This window comes from Microtus oregoni, unplaced genomic scaffold (genome assembly GCF_018167655.1).
Source record: "Microtus oregoni isolate MIOR12 unplaced genomic scaffold, Mior012 000061F_ref0000440, whole genome shotgun sequence".
NCBI classification, from domain to species: domain Eukaryota; kingdom Metazoa; phylum Chordata; class Mammalia; order Rodentia; family Cricetidae; genus Microtus; species Microtus oregoni.
The window spans coordinates 4,269,272-4,286,514 of NW_024543871.1; the positions used below are offsets into that span (position 1 = coordinate 4,269,272).

Below are 17,243 nucleotides of genomic sequence, written 5' to 3' on the forward strand. Positions count from 1 at the left end.
ACCTTATCAATCAAAGAAAAGGGAGAAACAGTCAATTTGCTAGAGACATGTCCAAAGAGGTAAGTAACTTTTCTTCATTCTGAATGGCAAACATATTGTTATTGATTTATTTCAATGGCTAGTGTAAACTCTTTTACCTAGATGACAGTAACTAATAGATAAATGGTATGCAATGCTTTTATTTATCTCAACTTCCAGTTCTGTGTATTTTCAGAATGTTGATTTGGTGTATATAAAGTTAGAATGATTTTATCTTCTTAGTGAACATCATTAACACTCTCTGGCGTGTTTTTATTTGTTTCGCAGTGTTGAGGTTTAAATTTAAGACCCTGAATAAGCCACATAAAGCACTCTTACGTGGAGCAACACATGATCCCTTAAATCAACAGTTCTCAATGTGTGGTTCTCTACCCCTTTGGGGTCAAATGACCCTTACACAGGGTCACCTAAGACCATCAAAAAATACAGATATTTACATTACGATTTGTAACAGTAGCAAAACTACAGTTATGAAGTAGCAACAAAAATAACTTTATGGTTGGGGGGTCAACACAACATGAGGAACTGTATTAGAGAGTCACAGCATTGTGAAGGTTGAGAACCACTGCCTTAAATGATTCTCTTTAGGTTCTACTACTAGAAAGTCTCTTCTAACTATAAAATCCTCACTATTTTACATCCACTGTTTTCTTTTTGTTATTTGCATGTTTGTGTTTGTTTGTTTGTTTGAGAGGTTTTTCTGCATAGCTCTAATTAGCCTGGAAGTTGCTACATAAGCCAGGAAGACCTCAAACTCCTTTCACTGTCCTGAGTACTGATTACAGATATGAGCCACTACACATAGCTTACTTATAATATTTCCTGATGCCACGGCTTTAGTTGTGTCTCACATAGACTCTATACTGGCATATAAATCCAATCGGTCAACCCATATCATCTCAAAGTAGCAGCATAGTCTATTTGTATTTATTACTAACCTGGAACATGAGTATTTAAGTTTATTATCATTTCAGATCTGTTTTTTAGGCTTTCCAATACTTGATCTTCTAACCAATATTCCAGTTTCAGTCCATGTATCACTTTTCTTTAAATTTTTAATGGTTCTCTCATCCCAAGAAAAAAAGTCAAACTATCCACTCTATGCAGCTAGAAGCCTTCCAATGGTCTAGTTCCAACCTGCTTCTCCATCCTCACTACTCCCTCATACCACCTAGGCTTCAAACGCTCTCAAGTTCCTAGGGTCTCCTTACACAGGTAACTCCAATGCTGTGGAATTTCTGGCTTTTAAACTCACTTAATTTTACCTATATATTTCTACCATTTCAGTCTGGAAAATATCTATTCTTCTATGATCCTAATTCAACCTCACTAGTTTAGAAAAGTTTCTAACACCCAGCCCACCCATTGATGAATGTGATCACTATCTACTACGAGCTCACACCACATACTACATTTTCATACAAAGCCACAATGTGACTTTGCAAGGTAGAGACAATCTTTTTATTCAACTCTCTAGCCACAGCATACAAATAGGAAGGAAATTATAACATGATTTCAAAGGCAGCCAAGACTATAATTGTGAATTACTTTAAGTCAACAGATATCCCAAAGCAGAAACTAATAAGGGTGTACTGCAAACTTTAGCTTCCCAAACAGGTAGCTCAACTCTTGATGAACTAGAAGTCATTTGTCACAACCATAATAAACTCTTCTAGATACGAGACCCAACAATAAATCCCAATAACGGTCAATTATTGCACAGTAAACATACTGAAAAAATTTAATATACTAGAAATAAAAATACAGCAATGTTTACCTAAAACTATCTAGGTAATTCCCTATTTCCTACAAGTCACATGTAAAATAAAGAAGCTTGGCACTACATTGCTTAGTGCTTCACCTTTTTCCCCATGAGCTAAGCACAGGTGATGATTCAAAAAAGCTTTTATCTAATCTTGAAACCTATAAGGGTGATTAAGAGGAATTCAATTTCCATAGTTTGCCAAAGAAGAGAATCCACTAATTTTTTTAAAGTAGACAAAGCTTCAAAGAAATACAGCCCAGGAGTCTAGAGCCAGCAGTGAAGTACTTTTAACTATTTACTCATATTCCCCGCCCCTGAGAAACAGGAGCCAATACAGACCACTCAACTTACGTGTACATAAAGATCATCTAAATCAATGAGATTAAATTGCAGAAGCACTGCTGCAACTCTGTACAAAGATGACGGTGTCTCACCACTTGGTTCCTGAAAGGAAAAAAAAAATCTTTAGGGTATAAAGTAAAATTAAAATCTGTTCTCTTCTCTACCTATCATCAATACACTTCACTATTCTCCCTTTTAAAACCAAACATCTGAATAGTGGGGGCAAAGATTTCTGCCAGCGTCCCAAAACATCCTTAGATGAGTACAAGCAAACAGACTGCATGGGACCGACCTAGGCCCCCTGCATGTATGTGACAGCTGTGTAGCTTGGTCTGTTTGGGAGGCTCCTAACAGTGAGATCAGGACCTGTCCCTGGTGCTTAGCTTGTTTTGGGGAATTTATTCCCCATGCTGAATTATCTTGCCCAGCCTTATACATAGGGAAGTGCTTGGTCCTGTGGTGCAGGAGAATTGTCTGTATTCTGTCAATCATGTTTTAAATAAATGCTGATTGACCAGGCAGGAAGTATAGGAGGGTCAACCAGACAGGAAGTAGAGGCAGGGCGATGAGAACAGGAATATTCTGGGAAGAAGGAACGTCTTCCACCAATTTGCCCAGACCACTGAAGAAGCAGGATGGGACCTGCCCTGCTGAGAAAGGTACCGAGCCATGTGACTAACATAGATAAGAATAATGGGTTAATATGAGCTACAAGAGTTAATAAGAAGCCTGAGTTAACGGGCCAATCAGTTATAACTAATGCAGAATCTCCGTGCAAATTTTTTGGGGCTAAACAGCTGGGGGAACTGGGTAGGACAGAAACCCCAACCAGCAGGCCCTCATGTTACAGTCCTGCCTCAACATGATGTGCCATACTTTGTTCAAGCCCATGGGAGTCCTGCCCCTTTCTGAATGGAGAGGGAGGAGTGGATGGGAAAGAGGGTATATGGGAGTTGTGGGAGAAGGATCCAGAAGGAGAGGGGGGAGGTAAAACTTTGGTCAGTATATGAATGAAAAAAATGTTATTTAAATAAAATAAAAAATGTTGAGACTAAGCATTCACATAAGAATATATGAGTAAAAGCGGAGACTTGAACAGAATGTGAGATTTAAACTGTACAACATCATCTGCATTTCTGCTTATAAAGTTGTCACATCCCTTTCCGTCCCCCTTTAAATGCTTTTATCAGTGTGGGTTGTGAAAAGAGGGAGTTTAGGAAGTGGTAGGAAAGAGTGTGGAATTAGTGACTACACATTCCTAAGAGCTTACACCCATGATTCCATCCCTTAAGTAAGACTTTGGTTTTCATAGCTTTCCTTACTTTCCCTCACAGACCACAAATTGTTTAAATTCTCTGACAATTCTTTTCTTCCCTTCAGCAGTCCTAAGATGAAGTTCTCACAATAACCAAGATAGCTCTAGCAATAGCAAGAAGGTAATACTGTCTGTCACACAGTGCAGTATGAAAAATATATCTGACAACAGTGTGTCATTTCTAACATCAGATATTTCTTAATCTTAAAAACTGTCCAAAATGCATATTAAATATTATTTTAAAACAAAAAAATTGTTCAAATATAGTAAAGCAATTCAGTTACACACTGGTTATATCACTAACAATATGTTCATGTAAAACTATTCTTTAACTCTAAAATTAACTAACTTGATGGTTCTCAAAAGGTCATCAATCTTCACTGTGAAATGATCTGAAAGGTACACACTCCAAACATGTAAGCTACATTTAATTAATCATGTACCAAATTAAATTTTCTCTACTTTTATATTTCAGCAGTTGGTTTCTTGATCAAATATAAAATAATTAAGATGCCCTTTAAAAATTAATAAAATACTTGGACTTATTTCAGGACTAGGAAATGGTAGGTAGCATACCTTTAATCATAGCACTCAAGACACAGAGGCAGACAAATCTCTGTGAGTTAGAGGTCAACCTGGTCTACAGAGTTCCAAGACAGCCAAAGCTGTTACACAGAGGACCCTATCTTGGGGGGAGGGGTGGACTCTCAAGCTTTTGGTCAGAAAATGAGAAGAAGTTGTGGCTAATTTTATAATAGTATAATACCATCAGAAACAATTTTTCAATAGTAGGCACATCCATTAAATCTTTTAGAAAATAGCATTAGCAATAATATGGCAGACAAAAAAGAGAAATAACCAAAGAATAGAGATTCTTTACGGTTATTATACTAGTTAAATAAAAAGATGCAAAATACACTTCAAGTACTTCATAAAATCCTTAAAAATTCTAATACCCTTCATATACATATCAAATTTTAAAAAAACATGTAGCCAGAGGCCTATGACAATCTAATATATATCTACCTATTCAGAGAAGATTTTCTACCACTTTTTTGCCCATGTTACAATTCAGGCACATAAGATTACAGACCATTCTTTCAATCTGTTAGATATGCCCACACCACCAATCTTTAGCATCACAGTTTATTTCTGCACAGAAGTCTCACCACTGATGTGGAATTCCCCTCTGTATGTTGTGAATATGTTTTATTATCTCTGGTTAATAAAGAAGCTGCTTTGGCATAGGGTAAGGCAGAATATAGCAAAGCAAGAAATCCAAGCAGAGATAGAGGAGGAAAGAAAGCAGAGTCAGGGAGTCCTCCTACTGGTAGGCCACAGTCTCATGGTGATACACAAATTAATAAAAACAGGTTAAGATGTAAGAGCTAGCTAGGAATACTCCTAAGCTATCAGCCAAACAGTGTTATAATTAATATAGTTTCTGTGTGATTATTTGGGTCGGGGCAGCCAGGAAACAAATGCGTAGTCTCTGCCGACACAACACACTATTACTCCTCCTTCAATAAAGTATTACCAGACCCTGTCTCTCATAACGTAAAATTTAATTCTGCTTTTCTCCAGACTTTCTCGTCAGATCATTTAAAGTGTTAATATATATCATATAATATAATCATATGTACATCATATAGTCAGCTTTCCATTTCTCTATCTCCTCAGCTAAATGTTTGAGCTGCAACTAGCAAATACTACAGTGCAAATAAAATATAAAACTAAACACACAAAGTTATAAAGTTAACCTATAGACATTTTTACCTGGTAAAACTTGAATTTGAACCCAAGAATATGACACAGTGTTTGCGGTTCACACATGCTCATGTAAGATTCTAATAAAGATATAAAGAAGTCATCGTGCTCTGGCCTGCATTCAAATACTTCTAAAATTACATCCAAAACTCTATTGGGATCCAGATTAAAGCATCCTGAAACAGATGAGAAACATATAAGTTACATGTCATTTCTAGTAAAATCATCAGTTATAATATATAGTAAGATCAAACTATATTTATAGCTTATTTTCAAAGTTGGTGTCCCCTCCTTAAGAGGAGAATCTTCTCAGGAACATTTTTAAAGATTACATATTTCACAGATGAAAACAGAAACAACCAGATTGGGGTCTCTTTGAATACTCTAGTAGTTTAAAGTAGCCACACTGAAGGGTTAAAACATTTTTTTATTAAACTTTAGGGTTTTACATAACAAGCTGATTCCTACACAGTGAAATTCTAAATAATCAGCAAGCTTCAATATCCAAAGATCTTTTTCAAATGACAGCTGTGGTAGAACACAGGCACTCTTGTTTCTCTAAGCATCTTAGAAAGGCTTTTGTCTAACCTAAGCATCAACAGACATGTGATCTTCAGAGAAATCATAAGCCCCAACCACCAGTTATATTAAGCACCACAAATATACAGGGCAGAGGAGGCAGTAATATCATTATGCCTTTGGAGGAATACAAAACCATCCCGGAAGAGAATATGTGGGAAAAAGTAAAGAAATACCAGATCTGAAACAGTCATGTACTCATTCTCCATTTAAATATTACGTAGCTATCTACTAAGTGTCCACAAGCTTGTGATACACAATTAAGCGACTGCCTCTTCTATCCTTAAGACGAGTTGACACATTATGAAGAATGATCACTGAAAACATGTGTTGAAAGTAACTGGAGTATATGCAAAGATGAACAGATACTCAGTACATGATAGCAAATGTAACAAGATGAAAGCAAGAAATATGATGAAGTTGACAATGCTGTAGGAATGAAGCAAAGTGAATTTCTTAACTGTAGAAGGAACAGCGGACTGCGTTCCTGAAATAACAACATACAAATTGTATGCTTTTAAACACTGCTTGGCCCATTAGCTCTAGCCTCTTACTGGCTAACTCTCATATCCTGCTTAGCCCATTTCTAATAATGTGTGTTGCACCACAAGGTAGTGGCTTACTGGGAGGATTCTAACCTGCGTCCATCTCGGAGAGGAGAGCTATGGTGTCTCACTCCCCTTCTTCCCAGCATTCTGGAGCTCACTATGTAGACCATGCTGGCCTTGAACTCAGAGATCTGCCTTCCTCTGCCTTCTGAGTTCTGGTATTAAAGGTATCATCTCAATGCTACGCACAACTTCTTTATTAAAATTTCTTGACCATGTATTTGGAGTTTCTATCTACTATGCAAAAGAAGACAGTAATTTTTGTTCTCAAGAATACCTTCTAAAAAGTGTCAGGTTAATCAAGATGGCCAGGGCTACACAGAGATCATCATCATCATCATCATCATCATATTTTGTTATATTATTATAGTTTGTTGCTACTATTATATGAAAAGGTTTAGGTGAAAGAAAAAGTCAACTCATTTCCCTTTCAAAGGGATTTTCACAGAGGCAATATGAATCTGGAATGAATAAAGTTTATATTCAGAGTATACTAAGCACTCTTAAAATCACGCAGTCAAAATAGTTGAATGTTCACAAATCTTTCAAAGAATTGTTTGGCTTGACATTTTTCTTTTTAATGTTTCTGTGATCATATTACACACAACTAAAAGAACCAGTGAGACTGAAAGAGAGATAAGACTCCCATCCTACTTTTCCATACCAAATCTTCAACCTTAGATGCCAACAAATGCAATGTGATAAGATCCCAGACTGAAAGCAGCTTCTGGCTGACCCATTTAAAGAGATAAGACAGTATATACAGAATACACTATTCTAAACCAAAAAAGGAGAAGAGCTTTGGAAACTCAGCAACACTGACTGAACAGCTAAAACTGTCAAGAAAAGGAAGCCAAGACCAATACATACAGCTACAGCCACATGGGTCCCTGGTAAAGTTAAGGAAAGCAGAGGCCATGCTCAAAACGTAAGGTAGGCAACTCTGCTCAAAAGAGACTAGAAGGCTTATTTTGGGACAAGCCAACCTGTCCTCACAAATCCAGATGCAGTTTTTTGTTGTTGTTCTTTTGTTTATGTTTGTTTGTTTTTCTTTTTTTTTTTTGGTTTTTCAAGACTGGGTTTCTCTGTAGTTTTAGAGCCTGTCCTGGAACTCGCTCTTGTAGACCAGGCTGGACTGCAACTCACGAGATCCGCCTGCCTCTGCCTCCCAAGTACTGGGACAGCAGCTTTTGTTTGTTTATCTTGCATGCAGTATTTTCCCCTCATTCCTATCCCCCAGTTCTTACAAGTGATCAATGGAGCCTACTAGAAATACAATGCAAGTTTTCCTTCACGCATACAAAAGAACCAATCATCGTGGAATAAAACAAGTAACTGACAGCAAAAGAAATTACACAAATCATAAATACTTGAAACTGAACAATACATCCTTAGATGACTAAAATGGGTCATGAAGAAAACAGTAGGAAAAATAAACAATTCAAAGTGAAAAGTGAAAATACAACTTACCAAAAGCTACAAGATAGCCTCAGGCAGTTTTAAGAGAAAAGATTATAGCTACAAATTTTTACATTTTTAAAGTCAGTGAGATTTTTCAAACAAATACCATTTTGATACACCCTTAATGCCATGGAGTGGTGGGAGGGGACAAGGCAAACCCAAAAACAATAGGTAGCAAAAAAAACAATAAATAATAAAGATCAAGGAAGAAATTAATCAGAGAGTAAATGACCACAGAAGCAACAAAACAAAAAATGATTCTTTGAAATGAGAACTAACATCCTGGCCAAACAAATCAAAGACAGAAATAACCCACATCAGTAAAATAGAAATAAAAGGGGATCTTACAACATAGGCCAATAAAATACAAGTGACCATTAGGGAATACTCTGAGAACTTTTATTTTAGAAAACTGGAAAATATGAAAGAACTAGAAAAATTCCTAAGCACATAAGATCCATCAAAATTAAATCACTAAGATATAAATGATTTAAATAGATCAGTAATAAACAATAAGATTGAAACAAAAAGCTCCTCTCCAGAAAAAAAAACTGGATAGATTCTCTCCCAAATTTTACCAATCATTTATGAACGTTCTAATACTCCTGAAACTGTTCCATAAAACAGAAAGGGAAGAAAAGATACCAAACTCATCCTACAAAGTTCACATTATCTTGATAGCAATACCAGATCAGAACACACACAAAAAAAAGAAGAAGATGTCAGTTTATCTAAAAAACACAGGAGCAAAAATTCCTCTAAAAAGACATTTACAAACCAAATTCAAGAACTCATTAATCATATCACACATGGCCAGCCCTGGTGGTGCACATCTTTAATCCCAGTTCTCAGGAGGCAGAAGTAGGCTGATCTTTCTGAGTTTGAAGCCAGCCTGGTCTACAGAGTTAATGCCAAGCCAGTGAAAGGAGGCTAAGGAGACTCTGTCTCAAAACAAAAATTAAAACTTCATTATAGAAGCACAAAAGATCCCAACTATCACAGCAATCCTTGGCTTAAAAAGTAATGCTGGAGATAATATAATACTTGATCTCAGATTATACTACACAACCACACTAACAATTACTGTATACATACAAATGAACTAGTTAATATAGAAATAAACCAAAGCCATGTAACTTTTGACAAGGTAGCCAGAAACATATTGAAAAGGAGACTTTTTAACTAATAGTACCAGGGAGACAGGATATCAACATGTAAAACAATGTAGACCCACATCTTCCTCCTTTACAAAACTAATGCCAATGGATCAAATACCTTAATTTAGGATCTGAAACTTTGACACACTAGAGGAAAATACCTCAGGATTTAGGTATAGAAAAGAACCTTCTGGAACAATAACTCAACTTAACACAGGGCAGTTAGAACAATACTGTACAAGAAAAGAACTTCTGGAGGTTATCACCACCCCTGATCTCAAGCTCTACTACAGAGGTACAGTAATGAAATCAAGGGTGGTATTGAAATAAAAACAGACACACTGATCAATAGAATTGAATTGAAGACCCAAACATAAATCCATACACCTATGGACACTTGATTTTTGACAAAGAAGCCAAAACTATAAACTGGAGAAAAGAAAGCATCTTCAACAAATGGTGCTGGCATAACTAGATATCAGCATGTAGAAGAATGCAAATATATTCATATCTACCACTATGCACAAAACTCAAGTCAAAAAGAAGATCAAAGAGGTCAACATAAATCCAGTTACATGGAACCTAATACAAGAGAAAGTAGAGAATAGTCTTGAACAGGAGACCACTTCCTAAACAGAACACCAGTAGTACATATAGAGATCAACAATTAATAAATGGGACCTCCTAAAACTGAGAAGCTTCTGTAAAGCAAAGGCCACCATCAAATAAAACAAAACAGCAGCCTACAGAATGGGAAAAGATCTTCGTCAACCCCACATCCAACAGAGGACTGATTGTTGCAGGATATCTGATAGCACCGAGTTAATAAAAATCAACCTTAGATCAGGGGATGAAGCCTGCAGTGAGTTGACAGTAATAAGCCATGTTGAGTATGGAGAAGCCAGGAAGGATAGAGAAACACACAAGAAGGAATGGAGAGGGACTTGGGAGTGTCTAGGTCTTTTTGGTTTGGGAGGGCTAGAAAGATGCTCTCTTGGTGGGGCTCTCTTGCAGCAGCTCTGGCCAAAAAGGAAAGTCAGCTGGTTGCTTTTTGGTCTCTCTGAGCTGGCAGGTTTTCAACACAACATTTGACTTGTGAGTCTGCATTAGTAAATAGAACAATAGAGACTTAGTTTAAAAACTACATTTGGCAGTAGCAGCCGAGCCAGTGACTAGAGATGATCTCCAAAATATATAAAGAACTCAAAAAAACTAGACATCAAAAGAAGACAAATAATTCAATTTAAAAATGGGGACACACCTAAACAGAGAATTCTCAATAAACAAATCTCAATGGCAGCGAAATGTTTGAAAAAATGTTAATCATTCTTAGCCACTAGGGGAAAAACATATCAAAATGACTCTGACATTCTATCTTATACCCGTCAGAATGGCTAAGATCAAAAACGCAAATGGCAGCTCATGCTGGAGGATGTGGAGCATCCATTGCTGGCGGGAATGCAAACTTGTACAGCCACTATGGAAAAAAACCCAGTATGGCAGTTCCTCAGAAAACTGAGAAACAATATACCTCCAGAACCAGCGACACCATTCTAGGGCATATATCCAAAGGATGCTCAATCATAACAGAAGGACATTTGCTCAACTATATTCATAGCAGCTTTATTTATAATAGCCAGAACCTGGAAACCACCTAGATGCCCCTCAGCTGAAGAATAAAGAAAATGTGATTTACACAATGGAGTATTACTCAGCCATTAAAAACAATGAGAGGAAATTTGAAAGCAAGTGGGTGGAACTAGAAAAAAAATCATCCTGAGTGAGGTAACCCAGACCCAGAAAGACAAACATGGTATATACTCACTCATATATGGATATTAACTACAATGTAAAAGATAACAATACTACAAAAGCTACAGCCCCAGATACCCTAGATAACAAGGAGGGCCGAAGAAAGACAATTGGATCTCCCTGGGAGGTGGAAAGAGAGATCTCCTGGATGGTGATCTGGATGGTGACTACCCCCCATTGTCATTGGAGAGCTTTCATCCAGAAGATTCAGAGACCCACAGCCAAACACTGGACCAACCTTGGGAAGTACTGTTGAGGAGAGGAAGGAACTCCTCACAATGGTAGCAGGGGCTGATCCTGGTGCATTGGCTTGTTCTTGGGAAGCTATTCCTCATGCTAGATTGCCTTGCCTATCCTGAGGGAGAAGGTGCTTGATCTTATGGCAACTTTATATGCCATGCTTTGCCCATGGGAGGCTTGCCCCTCTCTGAACAGAAACAGAGAAGGAGTGGACGTGGGGGTGAAAGGAAGCAGGTGGGAGAGGATGGACAGGAGGCTGCAGTCAGGATGTAAAATAAACACACTAAATTCAAAAACAAGAGGAGGAAAAGAAAAGACTTTCTGAAAATGACTCTAATGACTCAGAAAATAATCCCTAGAATTGACAAGTGGAATTATATGACATTTAAAAGATCCTGCACAGCAAATTAAATGAACACATAGTGAAAAGACAGTCTATAGAATGGGAGAAAACACTTTGCCAACTACTTATCACATGAGAGATTAGTAAGTAGGATATATTAATTAGAACTACAACAGTTAAAAAAAGACTCATGCCCCACTCCCCACAAAAAAGCACCCCATCAGCAAACAGGCTAACGAACAGTTCTCAAAAGAAGAAATATAAATGGTAAATACTTGAAAAATATTCACCCTTGTTAGTCATCGAGAAAACACAATGAAAACTGCTTTGAAAGACCATTTCACTCTGTCAGAATGGCTCTCACCAATAAAACGATTAACAACAAAACACTGGTGTGGATATGGGAAATGCTTATTGCTGATGGGAATGTAAACTGGTTCTGCCACTACGGAAGACAGTGTGGAAGTTCCTCAAAAGCACTAAAAGTAAGGGGCTGAAGAGATAGCCCAGTGGTTAAGAGCACTGGCTACTCTTCCAAAGGTCCTGAGTTCAGATCCCAGTAACCACATGGTAGAACAGAGAAGACAAAAGAGACAGAGAAAGAAGAGAGAGACTATCCTAATGAAACTCATCACTTTATATGCTAATTTAAAAACTTTAAAAAATTGTAAATGAAGGTCCTCAGTTCTAACTTTGGTGAGTGATTATAAGGTTTAGGCCTAAGCAAAAAAGATCCTAGACAACTAAAATCTAAAATGAAGAAGAATCACTGCCATTCTCCTATGCTAAGCTCAGGTAAACATGCTTGTGAGTTCTTTTTGCCAATATTTTTATACAGTCCAAGAATCAACAAACCAGTCAAATCCACTTGACTGTTGATTGTTAAAAATAAGATTTTAAATAGACTCTCATTTATTTATTGCCGTCTATGGCTGTTTTCACCATCAATGGCAGAGTTAAGTAGTTTCAACAGAAACTACATGGCCAAAAAATGCATATATGGCCAAAAAAATCCAAAAAGTATTTACTCTTAGCCTTTACAGAAAAAGTTCGCTAAACTGGGCAGGATGGAGTACACCTACTACTTCTCAAAGTCAGGAGGTAAAGGCAAGAGAATCAAGAGATCTAGATTAGTCTGAGTTATATGCAAGACCCTATGTAAAAAACAAAACAGAAAAGAAAATGAAGAAAAAAATTGCTGAACACTCACTTAGATGAAAAGAAAATCTTGCAACTATTCTTATAGTTATATAGTAATAGTTTAGTTTTAAAAAAGAAGCTCACCTCTATTTTTCCTCTTACTTATAAAATATAGATTGTATTTGCCCTTTGTGTAAAAGTCACTTGAGAGTATCTCTGCATTAGTAGCGTAGTAATAACTTTTCATCCCTCTTTAATAAGTTGCTCAGATTTACTGTGAGTAAAAAGTAATAGTAACAGTAATAGCAATCACCACCATACAATACTAACAGTTCTGCTTCTGTGCTTGCTTATACAGTAAACAGCACAGGTTAAACAATTACATGCACTTTCATCTGCCAGAATCTTAAAGGGTGATAAATGAGAATCTCTCTGGATCAGACAAAGTATTCTGAATACAATTGTACCCAACATACATACATGCCAAACGTGGTACTGGTTTCTCACAATGGCTAATGAAGATCAGATATAAGATAGTTTTACATGAAGTATTACCTAACTAGATTATTCATTAAGAAAAACCAGTGTTAATGAACATGGAGAAACATATCCAAAGATGTCATTTAAAAAAAAATAGAATGTTGTGCAGGTGAAATGATCTGGTCAGATGAGACAAGACCTTAATGGAGTTACATTGACACTGACATTGGATACAGTTAATTTGAACATTGAAAGAATATTCAATGAAATTAAACCTTTAACCTCAATTTCTCCATCAATGAAAAGTTCCTTTCTCAAACAACTAGAGGGAACAAAAGGTAATCAAGCCATAAAGAAACGGAGTCTGGGAGCTAAGCTTTCTAAATGTTTCCATGTCAAAGAAGAGAGACTAAAAATCACTAAAAACACCACAAAAAAATGGGGAGAATATTAACTTTCTACTCATTTAGCACGTCCTAAGAGTTGGGTACTAAACAAACCAAACCAAAAACATATTCCTCATGAAACGTACATTCAACTGATGATAGAGTCATAAACTCAGTGTCTAAGTTTGTTCCAAGACTGCCTTAAAGATGCCAAAATCAACAGATGCTACAGTCGCTCATATAAAATGGAACAAGATATGCATGTAATTGACATACATGCTCTTACTTTAAATCACATAAAGATTGGTTATAATAACTCATACAATGTAAATACTCGTAACAGTTTCCGCCATGAATATTTGCAACCCTGTGGAAACACAGGGTCAACTATTCTTGGTATAGTGCTAAGTGCTAAGAAGAAACCTAACCTGAGAAAATAAGGAGTGCTAAATGGTGGTGGCCAGGCAAGTGTGGAGAAGATGGTATCTGAGTGCATCTGCTCCACCACGCTTTACAGGATGCCAGATGGATTGGAATAAATACAGACCAAGAAACGAAATTGTTTACACTTCAGGATTATCCATGTGGATCATGAGCCTGAAGTAGAGGTGATGCCACATTAATATACAGAGATAATAACTCCTTTTCTATGAGAGCAAAGTTGAAGAAAGGAGCGAACATTTTCTAATTACATGAAAGCATACCTTCAAGAAAACCCATCTTTGAAATGCTGTTCCCAAAATAACAAAGACATAAAAAAGATAAAAACCCAGAAGAATAAAAAAATAGGAAAAACAGACATGCACATAAAAGAAGATAAAGTGAAAGCAAACACTGAAAGGGTTTCCATAACATGAGATCTTAAGAGGAAAGGAAGACTATCTTAAGTAAGGACATAATACAGTACAAGAAAGAAAAAAGTACAATATGGCAGTACTAATGAGCTTCGCAAGCTAGATAAAAGGGGGGTGGAAATCTGCATGAAAAATACAGCCTACTGAAGAAAGAAAAGAAACCTTTTACTAAAGGAGTTTTAAAAGCAGGTCACTGACATAGTCAAGGCCACAGAAGACAGCAAGAGTCCTTCAGGGCTAGAGGCTCACTCATCTGATGTTCAATCACCATAGGGACAGAAGTAGAAAAGAAACTAGATCATCTACCAGAAGCTGACTTCAAAGAAAAAGGTAAATTTAAACTGAATGAAGCCTGAGCATTTACACTTAGAATCACCAACAGCCAAGCCAAAGAAAAAAGAAGACTGAAATAAATACAGATTTGTTTGAATGCTTACAGAAAGCAGTAGAAGAAGAAATTAAGGACTCAGTCAACTTATTTTCTTAGTCAGACATAAACTTCAAAACACAGATTTTTAAAAAAAGCTGAGAGTAAGTAGCAACTAAGTTCTAACCAATGAGGCAGGAAATTATATTCCTCCTGGGGACCACAAAACATGATTTTGCACAACTTCAAAATATTCACTAGATAAAAAAACCACCTAACAGGAATTATTGTCACTCAGAAAACCAAGATTACCCTAAACATTCCTTTTGTCTATAAATGTCAGCTTCTCTCTTCAAATGTCCAATATAAAAGTAATGTGACAGAAATGCTATTTTAAGACCAGGGAGAACATTAATCTTCTGTGTTCTTGCAACATTCTGCTACTTTCAGAAAGAAAGATAAAATGTTTCAAAGTCCCTCATAAATTGAAATTTGTAAAACCAAGTTCAAATGAACTATATATCACAAGGTTTCAAGAGTTCTCCAAATATTTATTTAAGTTTTCTTGTTTATTTTCTACCCTATATGAAAATGTCTGAGAAATAGTTAAAATTAACAGACAGAGGTGTTACAAAAGAACTTGGGAACTAATATACATAGAGGTATATGACAAAAACATTTTTCATAAAGATCACGATAAATTTAATAAATACCAATAAAATACTAAAAATAAAAGTTATACATATTCCAGGTTTGGGGATTCTTTTGTTTCTTGAGAAAAGATCTCCTGTTGTCTGGGTTTGCCTCAAACTCACTATATAGCTGAGGCTGATTCATTTTATTTTTATGGATACTTTTCATTAAAAATAAAGCATATCTTAATAATACATAGTATATAGTTACATGTATGGCTTACCTATTAAAGATTTGATATTTTCTAAAATTAAATCACTAGTAATATTTCCAGATAAATCTTGCCCCAATTCAGCAATCAGTTTGGCATAACCTTCATTCTCTTCTCTTAATAAATTGAATTTTTGCTGCTTATAACTGAAAACAGAAATATCATCAAAAAGATAAAATTAATTTCAATTATCAAGTTTGCACAATGATATCACTGGATATCACTAACTTAAAACAATCATGAGAATGTGCTGTCACAGCTTAACTTTTTGTATTTTTCAACACTAAAGCAATATTAGTTAATAAGGGAACATATCAATATACCAATATTTCCACCACTAATTATGAATATGCTCTAAATATACACATGGCTGTTAAATATTTAATGCTAATAACAAAAAGTATGGGTCTGGAGAAGTAGCTCAGCCATTTAAAAGCACTTGCTGCTCTTTCAGAGGACTCGAGTTCAGTTCTCAGCACCTAAAACAGGCAGCTCACAACTTCCAGCTCCAGGGGGATTTCCACTACCTCTGGTCTCTGAGAGCACCTGAGCATACGCATATGCACAAGCAAGCACATGCGCACACACACACACGGGATCCAACACACAGTCATACATTCAGGAAAAACACCAATTAACTTAAAATAAATATCATTAAAAAAGAATTTAATGTTATCTAAGACTCAAATATGGACAAAGTTAACACAGGAATAGCTCACTGAAAACTCCATAATTTAAGTGCTTTAGAAGGAAAAAAATACTAACCACAAACAAAAAATAATAGCTTCGAAGGGCCTTAAGAAACTGCTACTATTCAAAATGAGAAATAAACTGTCAGCTACTTGATGTGTAACATAAGCCAAATATACTTACAAGAGTTTTGTCTTGATTTTAACTGACTTTTGATTGAACTGCTGTGACTGTTTGATGAGCCCTAATGATTCCAAAGTTTCTGGATCCAAACGTTCCTTCAGAACTGTGTCTGAAACTAAATACTGTATTAAAAATATTAAAGACCATTTATTCTTTAGCATTCCAACTATGTACCCACAATCTTAAATAAAATAAACTCTTTCCAATGTAAAAATACAAAATCACATTATCTCTTTATAAAGCCTAGAATTTCAATTCAACAAAATAACTCTCCAAATACAGAAATATAAAATATATAGCTCTTTCAGAAATTACTTTAAGAGTATATGTTTGCTATACACAGCCTATGGAGTAAGAACTACAGATTAAATTTTCATTACATTGAGCCTATCGTAACTCAATTTTCACCTAATATAGTATACTTCAGCATTGTATATATTCTACACCAAGCCAAACTATAATAAAACAAAGACAAGAACATTCTTTATACGACCCAGTAATGGTATTTTTCCTTGGTTCTAATTTTATGAACATGAAGTAGCTCACCAGACAATTATGAATTCTATTTGGGGAGGGTGTTGTTGTTGTTGTTATCTGTTTAAAGACAGTGTCTTATGTATCCCAGACTGTCTTTGAACTCACTATATGTAGCTGAGGATGATCTTGAACTTCTGTTCCTCCTGCCTCCATCTCCTAAGTGCTGAGATTACAAGCATGTGTCACCATGCCCAGTTTATAAGATACTAGGAATAGAACCAAGGGTTTCATGCATGTTAGGCAAGCACTCTATACACTAAGCCACATCCACAGC

General features: G+C 36.1%; 1 protein-coding gene across 1 annotated transcript in view; it reads right to left on the reverse strand.

Moving 5' to 3' along the window:
• Nucleotides 1–17,243, reverse strand: part of LOC121439416 (THO complex subunit 2) — a 101,243-nt gene that overhangs the window by 57,579 nt on the left and 26,421 nt on the right. The window contains exons 6-9 of the mRNA XM_041639919.1: nucleotides 16,433–16,554; nucleotides 15,572–15,705; nucleotides 5,238–5,404; nucleotides 2,156–2,248 (exon numbers count right to left, since the gene is read on the reverse strand). Coding sequence (XP_041495853.1) covers nucleotides 2,156–2,248; nucleotides 5,238–5,404; nucleotides 15,572–15,705; nucleotides 16,433–16,554 — 516 coding nt within the window. The remainder of the gene's footprint in view (nucleotides 1–2,155; nucleotides 2,249–5,237; nucleotides 5,405–15,571; nucleotides 15,706–16,432; nucleotides 16,555–17,243) is intronic.